Below are 20,262 nucleotides of genomic sequence, written 5' to 3' on the forward strand. Positions count from 1 at the left end.
CTTTCTTTCTTTCTTGACAAGAACCAGTTTGGTCCTAGCTGGGAAACCCTTCAAGACCATCAATGCTTGATCTTCAAAAGAAGCCTGCTATGTAGAAGGAAGTACTGTGGGTCCTGCAAGTACTCACAACTAAGCAGCAACCACGTAAAGCTGTGCCAACTGCATTCTGGAAACTAGCATTCTAATGACAACTTTCCATAAAGACAGCTCTGAAATGTGTAGAAGACAAGGACCTATTTCAGTGCATTTGCTTTTGAAGGTAGGTCAGAGAACAGTAACTGCTCTTGCAATTGCATGAGAAGAGTGAGTCTAGTCTTTCCTCTAAATCTGAGCAGCGAGGCATGCTGTCATACAAGAGAGACAACAGAAACTCTTCTGATGCAGATTTCAGTCCAATTTTCTGTGCTCTCTTTCAAGAGGGTAAAGATAGTAAATAGCATTTACTGTTTCAGGAGGCTAATTCTCTTGTGGATCAAGAGAACAAACACAGGCTGGGTATCTGTACAAACAACCCTGCAAGCCAACCGCAGTGGCCTCAACAAAGTGTCCTTCCACCCTCTGGTGATGCTCTAGTGAAACTGCTCCCAGCATTAACAGTTTTCTTGTATGGTCACTAACACAAATACTTTCTTAAAATGTGGTCCAAACCTGAAAAAGACCAGTTTTTGTGGTTGCCCATCTGATTCTGTTGAACACATCATACTTGCAACACCTGGTGATTATGCCTTAAATCAGGACTTTGCCATCTACTTGGGGGAGAGGAGGTGTTTTAACGTAGTTTGCATTTTTTACTATTTTTTTTTCACAAAGACAGATACAAGAAAAGCTTAAAATTAGGCAAGTGACAAATATTCAATTACTGGCATACTATAGACACAATGACACTTGAAGCTGCTCTAGTGCCCAAGGGCTCTGAGCAGAATCTGAGCAACCATGAGTTACTGAGATCATTATTTTCATTACACCCACAAGTGATTTTAAATAAGCAGCACAAATGAAGCAAAGAAAGTCAATAAACCAAGCAGCTAGTCACTTCTGCCTGGTGGCATAATCTTATGTGTCCTCACAGCTCAAGAGGCAGGGTAAAGGACACTGCAATGTAAACAACAAGTGGCATTTTCCCATGAAGATTTTCCAGAAAGATTAGCCTGCTTTGAGACTGCAAGAAAATAGATATTGTAAAGCAAGAGCTGTCAAACGGTGTCATTTCAACACACAAACAAAATCTGAATAGATAAGCAGTAATTTTCATTTAAAGATCAATAATACCTTTTGTTTGTTTCAGCCCAGCACTGTTTTTTTTCAAAAATTTTCCTCTCCATTTCAGGATGGTAGAAGAATGACAATCTTGTCAGCTGAAGACATGGGGTAATATTTTGTCCCTCTCTTTTCTTGTCCACTCTTTTCTCTACCTGGTTGCAGCATCTGTTACCACTTCCATTATAGCTAGGCCATAGGAAGTGGCCCCTTATTTGAGGACCAGGTAGGTGCATGTGTAGAGATATCCATCAGAATTGCTGGTGTCACAACATTTCAAGTGCAGGGACAGAGAATGATGTTGAAAGCAGTAAGGGAAAAATATAGTTCTGATGGACTTTGAAGGGTTGATTCAAAATCCATTGAAGCAGATGTTTTTCCAGTCCCAATTTTGTGTGACTTCTATTTGCTGCTCTTATTTTTCCCTTACCAGGGACTTTATGAATTGAAACAACATTTTATAATAATTTTACTTTGATCCCTTCCCTCACAAGCCTTTGAGACCACTTAGGGGAGGATGAGAGAGACTGCAGTACAGAGCTGGGGAGACACCTCAGAGTTCCGAGAGAGGCCAAACCTGAAGGGTAGCTTCTCCACCCAGCTGTGTCCTCCATTCCCCAGACAGCTTATTTCTGGTCAGAGCTGACAGCTTGACATTTGCTTGTTGCTCTCCCTGTCACAAAGTTCACCTGCTATCCATATCAAAGGAGCCCACACATGGCAACATTTGCTGTGGGTGGCCATGTGCCCTTCCAGAGCCTCCTCTTGTAGGCATCACTGAGGTTCAGCCAAGCTGGCAGCGAAAACCAGGAGGGGAGGCTGGCATGGATTTTATGACATGTTGCAAATGCAGATTGTAAAAAGTGAAGCCTCATGTTTTTGTGGGAAATCTTCCTATTCTCTAAAGGTTGCTTACATCTCTCAAGAACTGCAAGTTCTTGTGCTCCAAGGAAAGCCCATTCCAAAATACCTAAAATGCAGCAGACCCTGCATGAATTAAGGCACTGCACAGATCTTCCTGAGGACTGCTGCATGGATCTTACTTAAAGTAAAACACTCTCCACAGCTGCTGAAAGGCTGATATTGACAGCAATACACTCTAAACATGAATAGAAATGACCAGAGGTACAATCTCCAGCTTTTTGTCTGGTGTAAATACTTAGAGCTTTCCAGCCATGAAGTTAATTTTAGCAGTGTGCAGCTGGAATGATTTTTCCAGGAGAAGCAAGCATTGTCATCGGGCTAGAGAAAGAGGTAACTAACCATTCAATGCAGTATTCTCTCTGAGCTCACATGAAAACTGGAATAGTCTCCCTCAAAAGATCTCTGCCTGGAGTTTTTTGTTTGGTGTTTTTATTTTGTTTTGTTCGGTTGTTTTGGTTTTGGTTTTGGTTTGGTTTTTTTCTTTTTCAGGAGGCACTGAAATGAACAAGTAACAGTTGTACTACTCTGTAAAACCCCTCTTCCTCATAGAGTCTTCCTCCTGCACCATGCCTCCCACAGTAATAAGGATGTCTCAGAGGGAATATAAGTTGCAGTGTTACAGGCATCACTACAGTGATGTGCTTGGTAATTGCAGCCTGAGCCTCAGACTAAGCCTCAGACCTAATTATCCACAAAGGTTACTATGGCTTTAGGCAAGACATTCCTGCATGCTTTCATGGCCAGGGATAAATATTGCATGTGCTCCACACCACACCAACTAATCTTAGTGACTTCATAGAACTGGTTAGACATTACATGAAAAAAAAGAAGTGATGCTGAATTAACACAGAAATTAATGTAGAGAATTTGTCCCAAAGAGATATCAACATGATTGTTTCAAGGCAAAGGAAAAACTGAGTGTCTAAACAAAGACAAAAGGGACAAAACTCTCCTGTCTCAGAAATTTGTTGCAAGCTGAGATGGTTACCTTCCTAACATAGTTATCTTCCTCCTGTCTCAAGCAGAGAGAGTTTAGAAATGTCAGCCCATCTTAAATGGGCCCAAAGAATGTTTTGGCCGTACATGTTTCAGAGGAAACATCCCTGGGGCCAGAGGTGGAGGGAAGCCAGGGAAGGGGCAGAGCAGCTGCCTGTGTAGGGGTTTGCTGGTGTGCATGGGGCACACGGACCATGAAGGATGTACTGTGCCCCATGGAGAAGGACTGTAGGCTCTTTGGGCTTTGCCTTTGCCAAGTGCTGCTGTTCAGCCACAAGCTCCACGCAAGGACACAGCAGCTCTTGTCACACGTGGTTTGCATGCATAATGTATGACTGGTCTGTGAACACCCGGTCCATTTTTCACTGCTTGAGAGAGATAGAAGATGGTCATATAATCTTTGTGGGTTTTAAGAGAATTCCTGTTGCTCGTTTCCCTCACAATCTGTGGCTGCCACTTTCATGGGAAGAAGGTCTTTTTTCATGCAGCCCAGAAGAAACAACTTGCATGTTTGAATTGGAGTAACTCCATGACAATTTAATAATCCGTACAGCCAAACATTATATCTGCTGCCTTTCCTCTTCACATCTTGTCTATTTCCTTTCATTACAGCTTCCATCAATGCAGTACCACAGACTTTGTTAAAACTCCTTGTATGGAGAAGGTGAGATTTTCAGTGACAAACGGGATGTTTTGTGGCCTGAATGTCATGTTACTCATCTGTCCTTATTCTTGATTTAGCCAGCATTTGGAAATGCTCTTTGTCATGATCAGAACAGATCTTCTAGGTAAGCATGTTCACAGCAGTGGTCTGTGTCAGTCCACGTGTGCAGGGGCCTGGGGAGGAGGGCAAAGCTGGGACACCCTGAGTAGGGAAACCCCAACAATAACTTCACCTTCCTCTATCTGAAGACACTGCAGTAAATGATGGAAACTGAACTGAGTCTCACCATTGTAGCTCTGCTAGAAACTATGAATTCTTGCCCTTCAGTGTTCCAGAGTCTGTTCAGCCACTTTAGAAACAGCTGTTTTTAAAAAAATTCTTCTTTTCAAGTTTAGCATCTATTTTTCCCTCTACTTTCCCAGAATAAGCAAAAATAATGCAACTTATGTAAAAATTTAGACTGTCCCTTTCAGAAATATCTCTTCTAATGTGAACCAGTCACAGTTTCAGATGGCACCACAAGATGTCAGTATGTTCACAAAGAACAAACCACAGGAAATTGTTTAAAACTATGCTGAGGCCAGTCTAAGGTTGCTTATTTCCCCTTCAGAACTCAATATTTACACAAAATCAAAGATTATGCTGAGTAGGAAAGGACTCAAAAGGTTAATCAAATCTAGCTCCAGGCCTTGCAGAGCACCACCCCCAAGAGTCACACCATATGCCTGAGACCATTGCCCAAACACTTACTGACACAGGCTGGTGCTGTGACCACTTCCCTGGAGAGCCTCTTCCAGTGCCCAACCACCCTCTGGGTAAAGAACTTTTTCCTAATAGCCTAAACCTCCTCTGACATAGCTTCAGGCCATTCCCTTGGGTCCTGTCACTGTCACCACAGAGAAGAGATCAGCACTGCCCCTCCTCTTACCCTCACGAGGAAGTTGTATCTGCAGTGAGGTCTCCCCTCAGTCTCCTCTTCTCCAGGCTGAACAGACTGAGTGAGCCCAGCCTCTCTTCACTTATACGACATGGCTTAGGAGAGCAGTTCATCCTGGAGAATTAAATATTCACATGGGAATGTGAATATTCACAAATTTGAATGTACCTGTGTTTTACTCATGGACAGAATCAAGCAATGGCCATGCTATTTTTAGGTAATTTTTAGGTATTTTTAGAATTTAGCATTTTTCCTGCCCTCTGTAGATTATTCCATGAAAGTGCTCCAAGTAAAGAGAAACCAGAAGAAGAGGTGCAAATCAGGGCTGGTGTTTATTGGAAATGCTCATGACATCTAGATTTCTGAGACATGGCCATGTATCAGATTTTATTGGTTGAACACTGGTAACATTTGACACCTATTTTGTGCCTTTGATTTAATGACCTCCATGGAATTGCTCATGAACAGACTTTCCCCATCTAACAAATAAATGCTGTTAACACACAAAGTGAGGATGGCAAAGAAACCAAGAAGTGATATTCACAAAGGGTGTACTGCCTGTACAGCACACCTGTCCAAGCTCAAGACAACTTGAGGAAGCAATAGGGATCATCTCAGACTTTATTTATGTCTTAGGCAGTCAACACATTCTCTCTCACTCGGAAGAATAATTACTAAGTTAGTAAGATCAAAGGTGACAATAAAACTTAATTATTTGCCTTGTCAAACTTGCAGAAGAGCTCTCCTCAAGTTGAACCACACACTGGACAAGCTTCCATATATATATCATTCCACTGAACATAGAACCTACACGCCCATGATAAGGAAAGCAAATCTGAAAGACAGATGTCTCAACAGGTTTAGGAGCTGTCTGAGGCTGCATGTGTTCAGCTCTACTTGTCTAGTCTGTAAGGCTGGCTAAACTTCTCTGTATTCAAAGGAGGCAAGATAATATATTCCTGAATAACCTATTAGGAGCCAAATTCTGTTTGCTTTCAAGCTATTTGTTGCAATTCATACCATGTCCAAAGAGATCATGTTATCATCTACAAGAAGAACTCAGGTTTTCTCACTTAGTTGAGAAAATCTTCATGTGTTATGTAGGTGCACTGGTGGTTTCCATCAGGACTGCAGCATAGCATTCAACATCTGGTGAGTGCAGATGCTAAAATGCAGTATCTACTGAAGCACAATTGTAGCTGTACTTCACTTCTGCTCTGTGTTATTTTGAATAATGTTGTGATCCATTCAGCTAGGAAAAGATATGCATGAAATTCATGGGTCAAGAGATTGAAGATTATAGACATAGAAGAAGAGATAAGAAATAGACAGGATATAACATATTTTCAAGTTTTTGACTGAGTCTTCGGCATCTTGTTCAGTAAATCTGAGAAAATGCCCTTCAGGTCTTGATTTGTGAGCACTGTGAGTACTGTGGATAACATGCTGGCATGATGGTTTTCTCAGGCAGTGGTTAGAGAAACTTGATGAACTTTGGGAACAAGCCCTCGGGTCCAAACATTTTCTAATACAACTGAAAGAAGTGAAACTGCTACTGGTATAGAAAAAAAGTAATGCCAACACCTTCTAACACCCAAAGGGAGCAACCGTTTCCCTCCTCAGGTCCTTCTTTAATAAGATTTTTTGTCTGATGCAAGAAGAACCAAGTTGCAGACCAATACATCATGTAGACTATCTGAGTCCTGTTTTTTCTCAAGTCTGAAATACATGTCTGTATTTCTACAGTGCTTAAAACCAGACAGCCATGGTGAAATGAAGAAAATGGTGCAGTTTAACTGTGTCATGAAGAGGGTGTTGTATTGCTTCAAAATATGGAATATGCATCAGTCTCACAGAAAGCCCCTTGGAATGAGTTTCACAATATGATTTGGTTTCAAGAGCTGAAATTTCACCTGAAAAAGTGGAGTTTGCAGACAGAAAGCCCACTGTTACTTCCTCTGTTTATTGTCAAAGCACATCCTGGCATAATGAAACATTTAAGTGTTAAACTAGATGTTTGGAGCCTCTGAAAAGAAGCTGACATTTCCTTTGTCCACAGGTTCTTTCACAGCTGGATACATGTGCTGTATATCCAAGTTGCTATGAGAGCATGAGCACAGTGCTGAGAGGGAACTGTCACCTCTTCAAAGGTGCTCGGGGCAGGGAGCAATGCACCAGCCTGGGTGAAGGGAGCAGGTGGAGGTGTGAGGTGGATTTAGATCTTACTCTTGAAGTACAAGGCAGGTAAGCTATTGGCTATGATTCCTCATTGGTCACAGAAAGTAGGCATACTTTTCCAGAGACAAAGATGGATTCCTACACATGTGGATGAGAGCTTTAGGCTTCCTCACTGCTGGAGTCTGTTTTCAATTAAAGTTATTTTAATTTTAAGTCTAATTTCTTGCAGCTTTTCTGACTGCATCACTTTCAGATATTAAAATATCACAAAACATCCCAAAGTACACACCTCCAGCTTACAACAGATTTAAATTTCAGTAAATGCTCCATTTAGTTTTTGAAATAAAAATCCCTTAACAAAGAAGAAAGGCTTCTTTGGCCTCTGCAAATGAGAAAAAGCTCTTCAGTAGAAAGAGTTTAGCATTAGGACTCTTATTTATTCACTGTTCAGAGAATTTGGAAGCAGATCTGAAGAGTGCCAGATGAAGTCAGCTAAATTTGCAGCTGTCTCATTCATAATCTACACTGGGAAATGCAGGTTAAGCCACCACCTAAAAACTGACCAGGCTGTTGCAGCCTTGGTGTATTGAAGAATAGCAGAACATATCCAGAGATAAAGACAAAATTGTTGCACAAACTGAACAAATTCCTGCTTTAACAGGCAAATAAAAACGGAGAAGAATTTTATTTTATATTTTTGTATGAGAATATACCTCTTTTCTCCTACCGCAGTTTTTAGAATCAAAACACTTATGTGGAAAGCTGGTCTGAGATTTTGCTTGAAACATTGTGAGCTTGCTAGATGAATGGCACAGAAATTAACAGGGATTAGAAGCCAGTCCTTTAGAAAAATAAATAAACAAAAAAAATTTCTAAATACTTCATTAACTCATGTAATAACTCAGATGTGAAGATACCTCTAGCTATGCAACCCCCTGCATGAAGCAGGACCCATTAGAACAGGTTACTGTGTGCCTTGTGCTATCAAAGTGCTGGTGTTTCCAAGGCTGGAGGTCCTGCAATATCTCCAAGCCTATCTTCCAGTGAATAACCACCTTCAAGGTGAAAAACCTTTCTTAGTAGGTAAACCAAAATGAACCTTTTTGCAAATTATGTCCTCTTGCCTCTTGCCTGGACATAAAGTCTATCCTTCCCCTCATCTCTGCAGGCTGAACCACTCTCTGCCATCCCTCATATGGTCCATTCTCCAGCCCTAACCACTGCAAGGATCTTCTCTGGTCACCAGATAGAATATACATCTTTTTGCTTGTTCTTTAATTGGTTTCACTGTATTGTGGCTTAATGGAGGTGACACCCTGGAAAGGGTGTGAAGAAATGAAGACACACTGCTGGCTCCAAGGGGACAACATTCCATGCACTGCCATGTTGTCAGTTGACTTTGGACAGAGAACAGCTGGCGGCACTGTGAATTGATAGGAGGCACAACTTTTATACCATGAAGTCCTCAGAAGAAACTTTATTTGTAAAGATGCTAAAAATATACTTTTTCAAAGTCTGAAAGAGTCTAAAGCCTTTATGTATTTTTCAAAGATGCCTTCTCCAGGCCTCAATTTCACATGACTGTTCCATTACCTAAGCAAAACAACACTTAAAATGCTTTGGCCATGGAGAAGGCAGCATGTACAAGGATGTTCAAGCATGTTTTGGTTTATTAGTTCTGCTACAGTCACTTGAGCAGATGAATGTAAGAGGAGAAACTTGCTTTATAGTAAAGAAAGAGACCTACAGCAGTGACAAATTAATTTCCATCCTGTCATGACTCATGACTCAGCGCTACAGTAATATTAACAAAACATCAGTTAAAGTGGTAGCAATTATTTCCATTGCTAATACTGACTCTGGCTTAACAGCATTTACTGACTTTGTTACACTGTCATAAAATAAACATTAATATAGAAACTAACCAGATTCACCACTTTTGAAAGAATGGACTTTATCTCTGCCCTTGAGAGAATCGTGTGTTGTAAAGGAAGTCAGAGGTGGAGGCATGAAAACAGCTCATAAAAAATCCCAGTGAGGACTTGCACAAGGCTTTTAGCAGCATTACATTCAGTATCAGAAGGGTTGTGGCTTTTGTTTACCAGGCAGACCACAGGTGAAGGCTACAGGAGTAGGACTCATTCAGTCCAAGTCAACTCTGCAGTTTTCTATGCACCACTAAAACAGCAGACTGGTAGGAACTAGTGTCCCAACAGTTAGCTTTTCTTGTGCTGTCAGTGCCCTGGTTCTTCAGCTGTGAGGAACAGCATTATCTGCCAGAATCCATGGCTAGATGTCCTTGTGGCTTCATATTAGATTATTCAGGATCATGTATTAAAAAAGCCCAAAGAGAACATGCCTTGACAAAAAAATTGTTGCAGAAAAACACTTTCTCAGTGAAACTTTGTAATGATGAAACAAAAAGGCCCTAGACAAATTATCTTAATAGTTTTTATTTATTCCTTTTGTTGAAAATTCCCAGTATTATCCAATTGCCAAATATTGGTTTCTTGAGCTATGGATGGGTCTTAAGACTGCATGTTCAAAATAGGGATTTAAAGCATGTAATTTCACATCACAGAACATTATTTCTTAAGGGCTGTGCTCCTCCACACGAGACAAAAATGGGGCCAAGTTTTAGTCTTCTCCATGAAATGTCTCCTACCATTGCAAGCTTGACTCCATTGGAAATGGGTATCTTAGTCTCTGGGAGTTTAACAGTAAAAATACCTGAGACCTAGTCCTGTCATTTTAGTGGAGAACATGTGCAAGGGAAGCAGGTAATTCTGCATGTGTCCTTAGACAGCATAGTGGCTCAAAAAGCAGCCCACACAGCAATAACTCATTTTCAATATAGATTTTTTTCTTTCAAAATGATCTTATAGCACAATTGAACTTCTTATCTGCTTTTCACTTGGTTGTTATCTCCCAAGCTTATCCTCAATCTTTCTTAAAGTGATCTCTAGTTCAGTAACATGCACATATCTAATATAATGCTCTTATGAGCCTCTCTTCCCAGAAATTCAGATGCCATGGCATCTAATGCCATGGCATTTCAAGACAGAAATGTCTTGATGAAAGATTGAGTTCACAATTTCAGATATGTCCCTGAAGTGCCTCATTCTCATACTTCAACCTTTGTACTTGCCACTGCCAAGGACTGTGTTTTAAAAGGAATGTAGCATTTTGTACCAAGTGAGGTTATTTTTCAGATCAGCTGATGCTTACTGCACCATCGTATCCCATTTGTCTTTCCTCAAACCTGAAAACTCCTGGCAGATGTTGTATTAATCCAAACTTAGCTCGATTTGAATGAATTTAAATAGAAGAAGATTATCCATACTCTATTCCTGTGGTTTACCAGTACTTTTAATATAATAGAGGCCTTGTATTCCAAAATTCTCCTGGGAATTAGTTAGTCCCAGGCTGCATTTTGCTTTTTAAGGCCTCACTTATTTTTCTGAGTGAGTTTAACTTGGCAATGTTCAATGATTCCTATAAATTGACTTTTAAAAAGTAATACATCTTAGATAAAATCAGGTACTTAACACAGTATTACAGAGTGATTATCTGAAGATTGAATAAGAATCCAACTTAAAATCAGGAGGTTTCCTTAAATTTTCTTTACTTGATGGTTTTTTATATGGGGTTCTGCAGAATCAATATTTGGTGCACAGCAAAACCTACACATAAGAGGCTTCTGCTGATGACTCCTGGTAATAATACAAAATCTTGAGAAATTAATCCATATCTCTCCAAAGAAGTGGAACAAATCTTTGTAATCCTGGTTAAAAATTTATATATATATATATATATTTTTTTTTAATTCTTACAGGAGTTATATTACTTGTTTAATATGCTTGTAATGCATATAAAATTAAAAATTAGGTCTTTCACTACAAAAATGTTCTGGCACCTTGGCAGACATTTTAGAACTCTCCTTTTGTTTGGGTGTCAGGGTTTGTTCCCTGTGAGTAGTCTGTGTGTTATGTAGGATAACACTGGAGAGCCTCCTGCCCTGCAAGAGACACCAGCCCTGCATATTGGCTCCCAGGCCACCAGTTACCTGCAACAGGATGAAATCTACTAGATTTCATTTTCTAATTGCTGTTCTATTGTCCCACTTAGCACTGTGTAAGCCCTCTGGTTCTGCTGCCTCATAGTGCTGGGTACCAGTAGGGAAATGTTCCCACACCTTGAGCCACCAGGGTCGGGGATTTTCTGGCTAGATTTATTTTTCCACACTCTTGATCTAGTACTAAAAGTGACAGCAGCTAATAAAGAGAGAAGCTACTGCTCTGGTTGCATAATTTCTTGGTTCCTGCTGGTACTCAGTGATTGATGTGGATATTTATATATTAATACCTCCATACTATAAGTTTGAACCCATACAAAGGGTTAAAGAACATTCCTTAAGCAGCAGACTGGAAGCAGACTCATGCTGCCTGCACCATAATAGCAAAAGAGTCACAAGATGTATTGTAAATTATGTCCTAATAGGCTTTCCTCTGATTTTAAGAACTCTTGCTTAGTTCCTCGGTTGATTTTTTATGCTTTTTAATTGTCCTGCAAACACCATCCTCTGAACTCTTGCTGAAAAGAAATTAGCTGCTCATCTTTTCAGTGGTGTTCAGAGTCAGTGCCTGACTTCACCTGGTGTAGGCAGCATTGCAAATACACGGTGTGCAGCCTCTCAGTGTGGCAGCCCAGGTGAGCCTGCTTCGGCTGCAAAATGCCATTCCTAACAGAGCAGGCCTGTTGGCTGCATATGCTGGTGAGATTGGGGGAATGACCCCAAATCTCTTTCTGACAAACACCACTAAGCACAGTTTTTTTTCCATTAGCACAATCCCCTTTGTATAAAACCTACTTCCAACCTACGTAGTGCCTTCATGTTTCAAGACCAAACTTGGCTTCTCCCTGCATCCCTGGTCAACTCCACATTTCTCAGGCTCCACCCTCTTCTCTGCCTATTGTGAATGGGCTTGTTCGTCACTTTTTTTATTGTTGCCTCCTTTCTTGCCACATGTAATTTGTTCTACAGTAGTGACACACCCAGTTTCATCTCTGATTACATGTGCCTCTTCCTTTCTTTCAGCGCTGATGTTGAGGCCAAGTAGTTGCAGAGTGGAAGCAAAGGAATATGTCTCATGGCACACAGACATCAAGAGAGGCTGTGCATTGTCACAGACAGGTACTACAGCCTGAGAGAGAGCAGCAGAGTCATTGCCATGAAACAGCAGGTCTCCATTAGCCCCAGCTGCTCTTACCTAAGGTACCTAAGGTACTTGCATAAGGTACTGTATGAGAGATTCTGAATCCTCCTGTGCTGGAGGACCACATTGACAGATAGGCTCTTGACTAGCACACCAGGAGGGTCACAGATCTTTTATCAAGCCTTGTAGGAGCTTGGACTGGGGCAAAGTGATGCCTCTGAGCTCATGCAAGGGAGAAGAGAGTCTAGACATTACCACAGTTGCTCAAGTAGCAGCTGCACAGAAAGGATTGCATAATTTTGTGCTTCTGACAGGCAGGGAGCAGCCCGTGAGGATTGCTTGAGCATAGAGTGCTACATTGGCAGCACCTTTGCTTTTAAGGATAACAGCTGATGAGGAAGAGCCTCATCGCTTTTCTTAGCAAATGCATATGGTGCTCTGTCTTTTGTAACAGAGCCATGGCCAGATGCAGCATCACTTGGCAAAGAAATTGTGATGAAGCATTCTTGCTGGAAATGTTGAGACATGCTTTCTGAAAAACATTTTGGTCATTGTGTGATGTATGGCAAAAACCAAGGTCGGGTGGGTCTGAGGGGGTGAGTGAAAGGTCTGGCAGAGGATTATGAGAGGTCTAGCAGAGGATTATAATCACCTGTGTTCCAGGAAAAACCCCAACATGTGAAGGATATGATGTTTAGCATGATTCTGGAATGTGGGCTTGTCCCCAGTCAAATCTGGGAAGTGCTTATTCCAGTGCAAAGTGCATGGTGGCATCCTTAAAGACTGGGAAACCATGCCAGATACATTCTCAAGTGTGATGGTGGAGACCCAAGGCCCCCAGGTCATCTCCCAGCATTAGGAGCTTGACAATTGGAAGAGCTTTGATTTATTTAGGAGAGGCCAAGCATCTTGCAAGGACATTTGGAAGTTTTGGAAGCTGAGAAATTTCTTCCTTTTGAGTCAAACTTTAGGTCCTTTTAAAAGTTAAGTTGTTAGCAAATAAGTGTGTTTTAGCCAAACCTAATGCTACACATGAATGTCATCACAATGTAATATAAAGAGCACAAGTTTTAGAGGAACACAGTGCATTTATTGAAATACAACAGGTAAAGCCCTGAAAACCTCAGAACCTCTGTTGAAATGTTGGACTTTGTTCTACTAATTTGTCACTGCAGAAGTCTGTCCCTCAGGGGTTTTTATTTTCTCTTATTTAGAGAGACTTTTTCCATTGAATGAAATAGAGATATCACATAATTTCTGACAGCCGCTATCCAAAAACTGCACCCTAGAAAAATTATGTCTGTGAATGACTCCACCAAAGCACACCATTCCTGTTGATGTGGGTTCTTGAACCAGCCCTGAAATCTATTGCCAGGGCTACACAAATAAGTTTAGCTCCAGCATTGTCAACTGTTCGGGTTTTATCATATTATGTAGTGTTCTTCTAAATGTATCAGCCCCTGGGGCTGGTAGATTATGTAAGAATCTCTACTTTTATTACAAAATAAAGTTCAATTTCCATTTTTTCCAGAAGAATTTAGGAATGTGACCATTAATAGTGCAGACAGTGCCAGGTTACTAACCCCCACAACCCTAATTTTCAAGGCAACTATGATTTTTTAAAGATCTGACTCATTAATTTTGAATGCCCGAGGGACACTAGTGTATTTTCAAAAATACAACAGTTCTTCAGATTTTCAGCTTGTTATCTTATTTTCTCAGCCTGACAGAATTGCCTAATTCAGGGATTTTTTTCCTCTGGATGTTTTGAACATTGTGGCTCTGTAATGCATTTCTGACATTCCAGAAGCAAGCCCCCAGGAGCCTCTGTCATACATCTGTTATTGATGTATGCCTTGACAAGTATGATACCACACATTACTAGATCCAAAATCATGCTTGTCCACAAAAACAAAAACAAAAACAACAACAACAAAAAAAAACAAACAAAAAAACCCCCACAAAAACAAACTAAAAAAAACCCTCAAAATCAAAGCAAAACAAAACAAGTCATCCCAAAACCAAAAACCACAAGCAAAAAACAAAACAAAACACCCCCAACAAAACAGTCATTTTCAGATATGGAATGTATCTTCTGGCAACTTTCTGTGATTACATTTTCTTCAGAATGTAAATTTCATCAAGGAAAGCAGATGTTTTTCCTTTTCCAATGTTTGAAAGCAGACACATAACTGCTGCGGAGCACCTGTGTTCACACCATGACTTTGTGTGCAGCTGTCCCCACATGCTTTTGTCATATTACAGGTACAATTGTTTCCTGCTTTTTTTGGCCTAGTATCTGGGGAGATTAAGTTATGCATTACCCAGACACATGCTATTATCCCCCTGAGGGAACTCCTGGAAGAAATGCATCTCATGTTGTCTGACCCCTGATAATGCTGGTGAGTGATGTTACCCCTTGCATGACTGTGCAAGGCTTTTCCTTGCTCACATGAGGCAAAGAAGAGAGCTGAGAGGAAAGAAGACAATGCCTCCACTAAAGTGTAGCTGAATTTTTATGCTATAACTCTGGAGAAAGAGGACAGGCAGCAGTGTTTTAGGGAAGCTTACTGGGATAAGCACACGGGCTGGGATAGGAATCACCAGCTGGTATTAGTGACAACAGCTACCAGAGCTAGGGCTGTGGTTTCTACAAGAGAGCTTAGACAGCTGCCTAATAACTGCCCAGCTCAGCTGGGTGAGGAAAGGAAAGTGATGGCTGTTCGTGAAAGGCAGAGTACTCCTGTTGGTGTGAAAAGCACACTCGCAGGAAAAGGCACAGCTTCTCTGGGGCCACGCAAGCTGAGGGAAGGCCAAACACCCAGATATCCGAAAGACATTTTGTTTGGTCTTGACTAAAATTCTAGGCTCTCTCAGAAAGTGGTTCCCTGACTTTGGGTGGATGTTGTAGCTCCATATATACCTGGAGATTGCAGTGATAGATGGTCCCAGATTTAGAAGCTCAAGGTGCATCCTATTCAGTAGCTTATGAGCTCTTTGAAACAGTTTTGGGCTATGTTAAAACAATTCTTAGAGACTGTTTGCATTTTAGAATGGGCCCTTGCCAGAAGGTGATGGGAAGGCTGTTCACCTTGAGTCATTCAACAGCACAGATGGAGACTGGTGGGTGGTGGTTGCTGTTATAAAGCCTTTTCATCCTAACCCGAGTAAAAAGAAACTGCATTTGCCTCACACATGGTACATTATAAGAATTTACAGGACTTATAGAATATTCTGTGTTGGAGGGGACCCACAGGGATCATCAAGTCCAAATCTTAAGTGAGTGGCCTGCATGAAGATCAAAACCACAACCGTAACATAATTAGCACCATGTTGTAACTAAGCAAGTAATTCAGACTTTTTACAGAAACTTCATATTAAAAATGCAGAATCTGACTCCTGCCCTGATTTGGCTTCAAGTAGGAATATAGATCCACTGAAGTTTCAATTTATGTTCCACACAGTTTCTGTGTCACAATATTCACAGGCTTGATTTAAAGTCTTCACAGACTGGATTTAAAATGTGTCCATGAGCTAAACAACTTCTTTCTTAGCTGAAGGTAGGGTGTTGGGAGAGAGTAGTTCACAGAGCAGAGCAGCTGCACAGGCAAACTCTGATGTACAGATAAGACAAAGAGCTGAATTATCAGCGATACCAATCAAATATGAAGTTCTCAAGGAAAGGCAAACTGGCATAGTTTCACTATTGCCAAGGGAATTATAACAGTTTACACCACTTGGAAATTTGTAGACATTTTGCTGAAAAATTCAGGTCCATCTTGCTTTTTCTGTCTTGCATCTTCAACTATCTTGTTGACACCATTAGAAATGTGGTCTCTGGTGTCAATGAAAGTGGGATTTCCATCTCCTGCTAAGAGAGGTGTGGGCTTCTGTGCATAACTCATGGACATCCCCTATGTCTTTAGATGGCTAGGGGAGAGTAATGAAGTTGGGATGCAATGATCAATGCCTTGATGTAGGACAGAGAGGGCTGCAGGACATGGATGATTTCATCTTGTGGCGCTGTGTGGCCTGACTGAGCAGTATGGATGACTCTGCATTTTGACAGGCTTGGTCTGCAACCACACAAGGATCTTACCATGGGAAAACCCCGCCTGCTCCAGGCATGCTGGCAGGCACTGCTCAGCAGCTGCTGTGCCTTGACCTGGTGCTGGGCAGGGGGAAATCCAACCTTGCTGCATGCTTGTTGCAATGGTCAGAGGAGATGAATTTGGCCCAGAGAATTTTTTATTCATCCAGATGCTCCAGAGTTTCTACTTCTACTCAGAGAAAAAAGGCAAATGCTATGAAAATATCCTAAGACAAAAACTTTCTACAGAAGCACTGACTGGAAGAATTGACTGATTGTGTTGTAAGTTATTTTAGGGGCTGAAACCCATTGCTACTTGCCAAGTATGATTTCTAAGACAGGATGAAACCTTGACCACTACTGCAAAGATGCTCAGGTATCGTTCTACTCCTGGGCAACATCTACATCCTGAGCCCATGCAGGTTTCCCTAGTGTGACCTCTTCTCCAGTGACCTTCTGACCACAGCAAATCTGCCACTAGTGAGGGAAGAAGATCCAAGGTGGAGATGTCCTGAAACAGTGACCAGAACATCCCATCTGGAGTGGGATGGAGAAGAGGGAGAGAGGGAGGGAGAGGGAGGGAGGGAAGGGAGAGGAGAAAAGGCCCTCACCCAGGCTAATGTACCTCTCTAGCTGCCATATGGGGAAAAAATGTCAGGGCAGGTGTATGTAGGACAAAGTCACTGCCACTCAGCAACAGTAGCCAGGGCCCTCGGAAAGGGTTCTAAGCCTGCCTTTTGAGTCTTAGCCTCTTGCAGAGTCACCCAAAATGGCTTCTGCCCTGTGTGATTTTCAAGTGAGTGTTTTGCTTTAGTTAGCTACGAGATGATTTTGTTTAGGTGCAAACCCTCAACCCCATCTGTATAATCTTGTGACCAGCTATACAGCTGATGCACAATTCATTATTCACTCACAATATTGTAAATGGCAGAAGCACATCCCACACACCTGGGCTCTAGGGGTAGGCCCACAAACTGTGAACATTGCCCTCACGTCAAACATATTAAATGATAATGATTTTATACTGCCAATCTGCAGGGACAGGACCCTCAGGTCGAGTCTAATGAAGTTAAAGGACTAATGTTGTGGATATGCCAATATTTTGGATCAGGTTTTCTATTTCTTTGTTCTTTCTCAAGACTAAACAAACCCAAGGAAGATTATTGGACTGTGCTAATAAATACTGGACAGAAAAGCATAACATCTCCTTCATTGTCACAGATGCCACATGCTATGCAGAACCTGCTGAAGGTTCTTCTCGCTGTTGCGCTTTCTTCCCTAGGCTTATAGAGCATGTGCAAACTCCCACACCTATCCCTCTTTTGTAGCATCTTATGGGCTCCTGAACACCCTCCTCTCACTCTGTGTACCTCAAATACTGTTAAATCTGCATAAGGGCACAAAACACCACTGTGGTTCCTGCAGAAAGCACTGTTCTAGTTGCATTTCCCCTGAAGGAGCCTATTGTCCTCAGGCAATTGTGTGTTGCTAAGAATGTTTCCTTGAGGCTTCTGTCTTTGGTTCTCCTCCCATTTCTTCCCTCACATCATCTGGATATCACTTTTGGAGTGTTTGCTCTTAAATGTGCTGAATGGGTTGGGTGTGTCTTTGGACCATGATCTGCCATTTGATTGAGGAGACGTACTCACTTATACTGCTGTGCTAGATATTGTGCTCCCAGATAATGCACAGCAATGTTTAAATAGCTGCCAATGTGACTGCTGTAGCAGGTAGACATTGAAATGATCCAAAATGCCATAGCCAAGAATGCCTCATTGAGTGAAGTTTGCACTGGGACCTGATCTCTGCTGTGCAAGCCTCTCTCTGACTGGGATGTCACCAAGGATTATGGCTTCAAATGAGCAGCAGGTGAACTCTGAGTAAAAAAGATCACAGGCAGCATTCTGCTCTCAGTTACACTCTATTGACGTCAGTGGGGTTGCCTGGGGTGAGCTCAGAGCAAAATTTAATTTCTCATTTTTAATATCTATAGACAAAGCCCCTCAAAATGACTTTGAGCATATAGCACAGTGTATAAAAACTCCTCAGCTACTCATGCTGTGAAGCTCTTCTTCCTATCAGAGCAACAGGAAAAAGCTATCTTGTCTGGAAAAAGAGGGTGGAGCTGTTTTGCATGTTGCTGCACGCTGCCCACATTCAGTGAAAGGAAAGGGGATAGGATGCCCCTGGGACCTGTGTGTTGCACACCTCCTGCAGCCGCTCATGGCAACCTGCCATCAGCTGGCAGGATGCAGCAGCTCCATTTCAGGTGTCCTGTTCCATTGGCAGACAAGCTATTGCATGGGCGCAGTACTTCTGAAACTTGAGTGTTTCCTCGTATCACACCCCTATGTTGTAACACCTCGGATCCCAGTTGGCTGCAGAGAGATGCTGTGAGTTTCAGAGGTGTCATGGTGATGGAAGGAAAAGGTATTTACAGGCCTATGATTCTATGATCCCACAGGACAGTTGATTTCTACACTGTGTACAGGACCACAATCTTTGACTTGAAGCTTGCTGTGCTAGAGGCTGTATGTGTGAACCAAGCTGGTTGTTTGCTTTTCACATGCCTATAAACTCTCACTGCTTGCCTTTTGCTCCTCCACAATATAAAACAGCAATCAAGAACAGCAAATAATGACAGACAAAATCTGAAAATTGAACATTTATTGATCTGACACATGAGATATCATATATATTTATTTCATTATGCTTTTCTTTGGTTTTAGCTTTAATTGTTTTAAAGAGATGTTGACAATAATTAAAATACTATACACAGGAGTTTTGATATGAAATAAATTTTATTTTGTAGTGACTATATTTTTGCAGTAACTGCCAATATTACTGTCAGATCAAGCTAAGTTTTTTTTTCCTTGGTGAGAACAAGATATTACAAGGTGCAGTATTCTGGGATCAAAATCAGTGGGATGTATTAAGTCCCTAATGTATTCCTGATGTGAAACACTTCCTTATTTCTGCAAAAAGGGACCCCATAGGTAGATGCTCTCCTTCATGTGGCTCTCATGGCCTGGAAATCCACACTGGGTCCCTCCTTTACCAGTTCCCTGAGCAGGGGTCAGTAAGAGCTCTGCTATAACTATATCTAAATGCAGGTCTTGTTTCTCACTTGCTGGGCTGTGATACCATGTGATGGAGAGCAGGTTTTGTGTGTCAACAGCCATCCTGGTCCCTAGATTGCACACTTCCAGTGGCAAGCACAGGATAATAGACTGAAACCAGAAGCTAAGGGGCAAGGGTCACCATTTTTTGTGGAACTCTCTTTGGGGAAACAGGACATCTCTGTCCCACTCCAGCTCAGCACCATGACAGAGTTATCCTCTGAGAGGAGAGGGTTATTGAGGGTGGGGTCTTTCCTTGTGTTATGGTGTGGGGCTGGATAACATCGGCATCAACTGAAATAGGAGGCAGATCTCCCAGCAGAGGAATTGGTTTTATATATTATGAAGTAACTGCATTCAGCTCACCCTCTGTGCTATATATACCGTGCACAGCTAGCTAGGTGCACGACAAGGATTATTTCTCTTTCTTTACATTGTTTACATTATTCCACCACACTAATTACATCTCATAACCCTACATAATTTTGCCCCACCACAAAACATAGTATGGCATCTTAGATTGTTCTTAGTCAATACTGTCAGATCCTGTCAGCTGAAAAATTATAGGGAAGTTTATAGCAAGATGATAGCAAGAAATTAATGCAAATTTTAGGTTCCCCAAATGCCACAAAATCTCAAGAGAATAAAAGAGGATTATTTTAGATTGAGGCATCAGAGCTTAGTAAGTGTTGAAATATTAGTAGGAGACCAGAGATTGGTCCAGATGGCTGAGGGCAGAGGCCAAACCAAGCATGTCTGAGGCCCTCAGATTTAAACACTAAGTGGGCCTTTGGGAACTGTCTGTGTTTCTTGAATGACTTTAGAGTAAAGCCTTTCTTTCACCTTGACAATTAAAAAATTAAAACGCTAAACAAAAATCA

The 20,262-nt window shown here is 41.5% G+C and overlaps 1 protein-coding gene across 1 annotated transcript; it reads left to right on the plus strand.

Moving 5' to 3' along the window:
- Positions 1–214: 214 nt before the first annotated feature.
- LOC110467751 (uncharacterized) lies at positions 215–20,259 on the plus strand. The gene is made up of 5 exons (XM_085566203.1): positions 215–259; positions 1,328–1,368; positions 3,790–3,841; positions 6,838–7,022; positions 8,125–20,259. Exons 1-5 carry the CDS (start codon positions 215–217, stop codon positions 8,171–8,173), a joined length of 372 nt encoding a protein of 123 aa, XP_085422329.1. The 3' UTR covers positions 8,174–20,259.
- Positions 20,260–20,262: the final 3 nt, after the last annotated feature.

The sequence above is a fragment of the Lonchura striata genome, chromosome Z (assembly GCF_050655825.1).
Source record: "Lonchura striata isolate lonStrDom1 chromosome Z, ASM5065582v1, whole genome shotgun sequence".
Classification (NCBI taxonomy): Eukaryota; Metazoa; Chordata; class Aves; order Passeriformes; family Estrildidae; genus Lonchura; species Lonchura striata.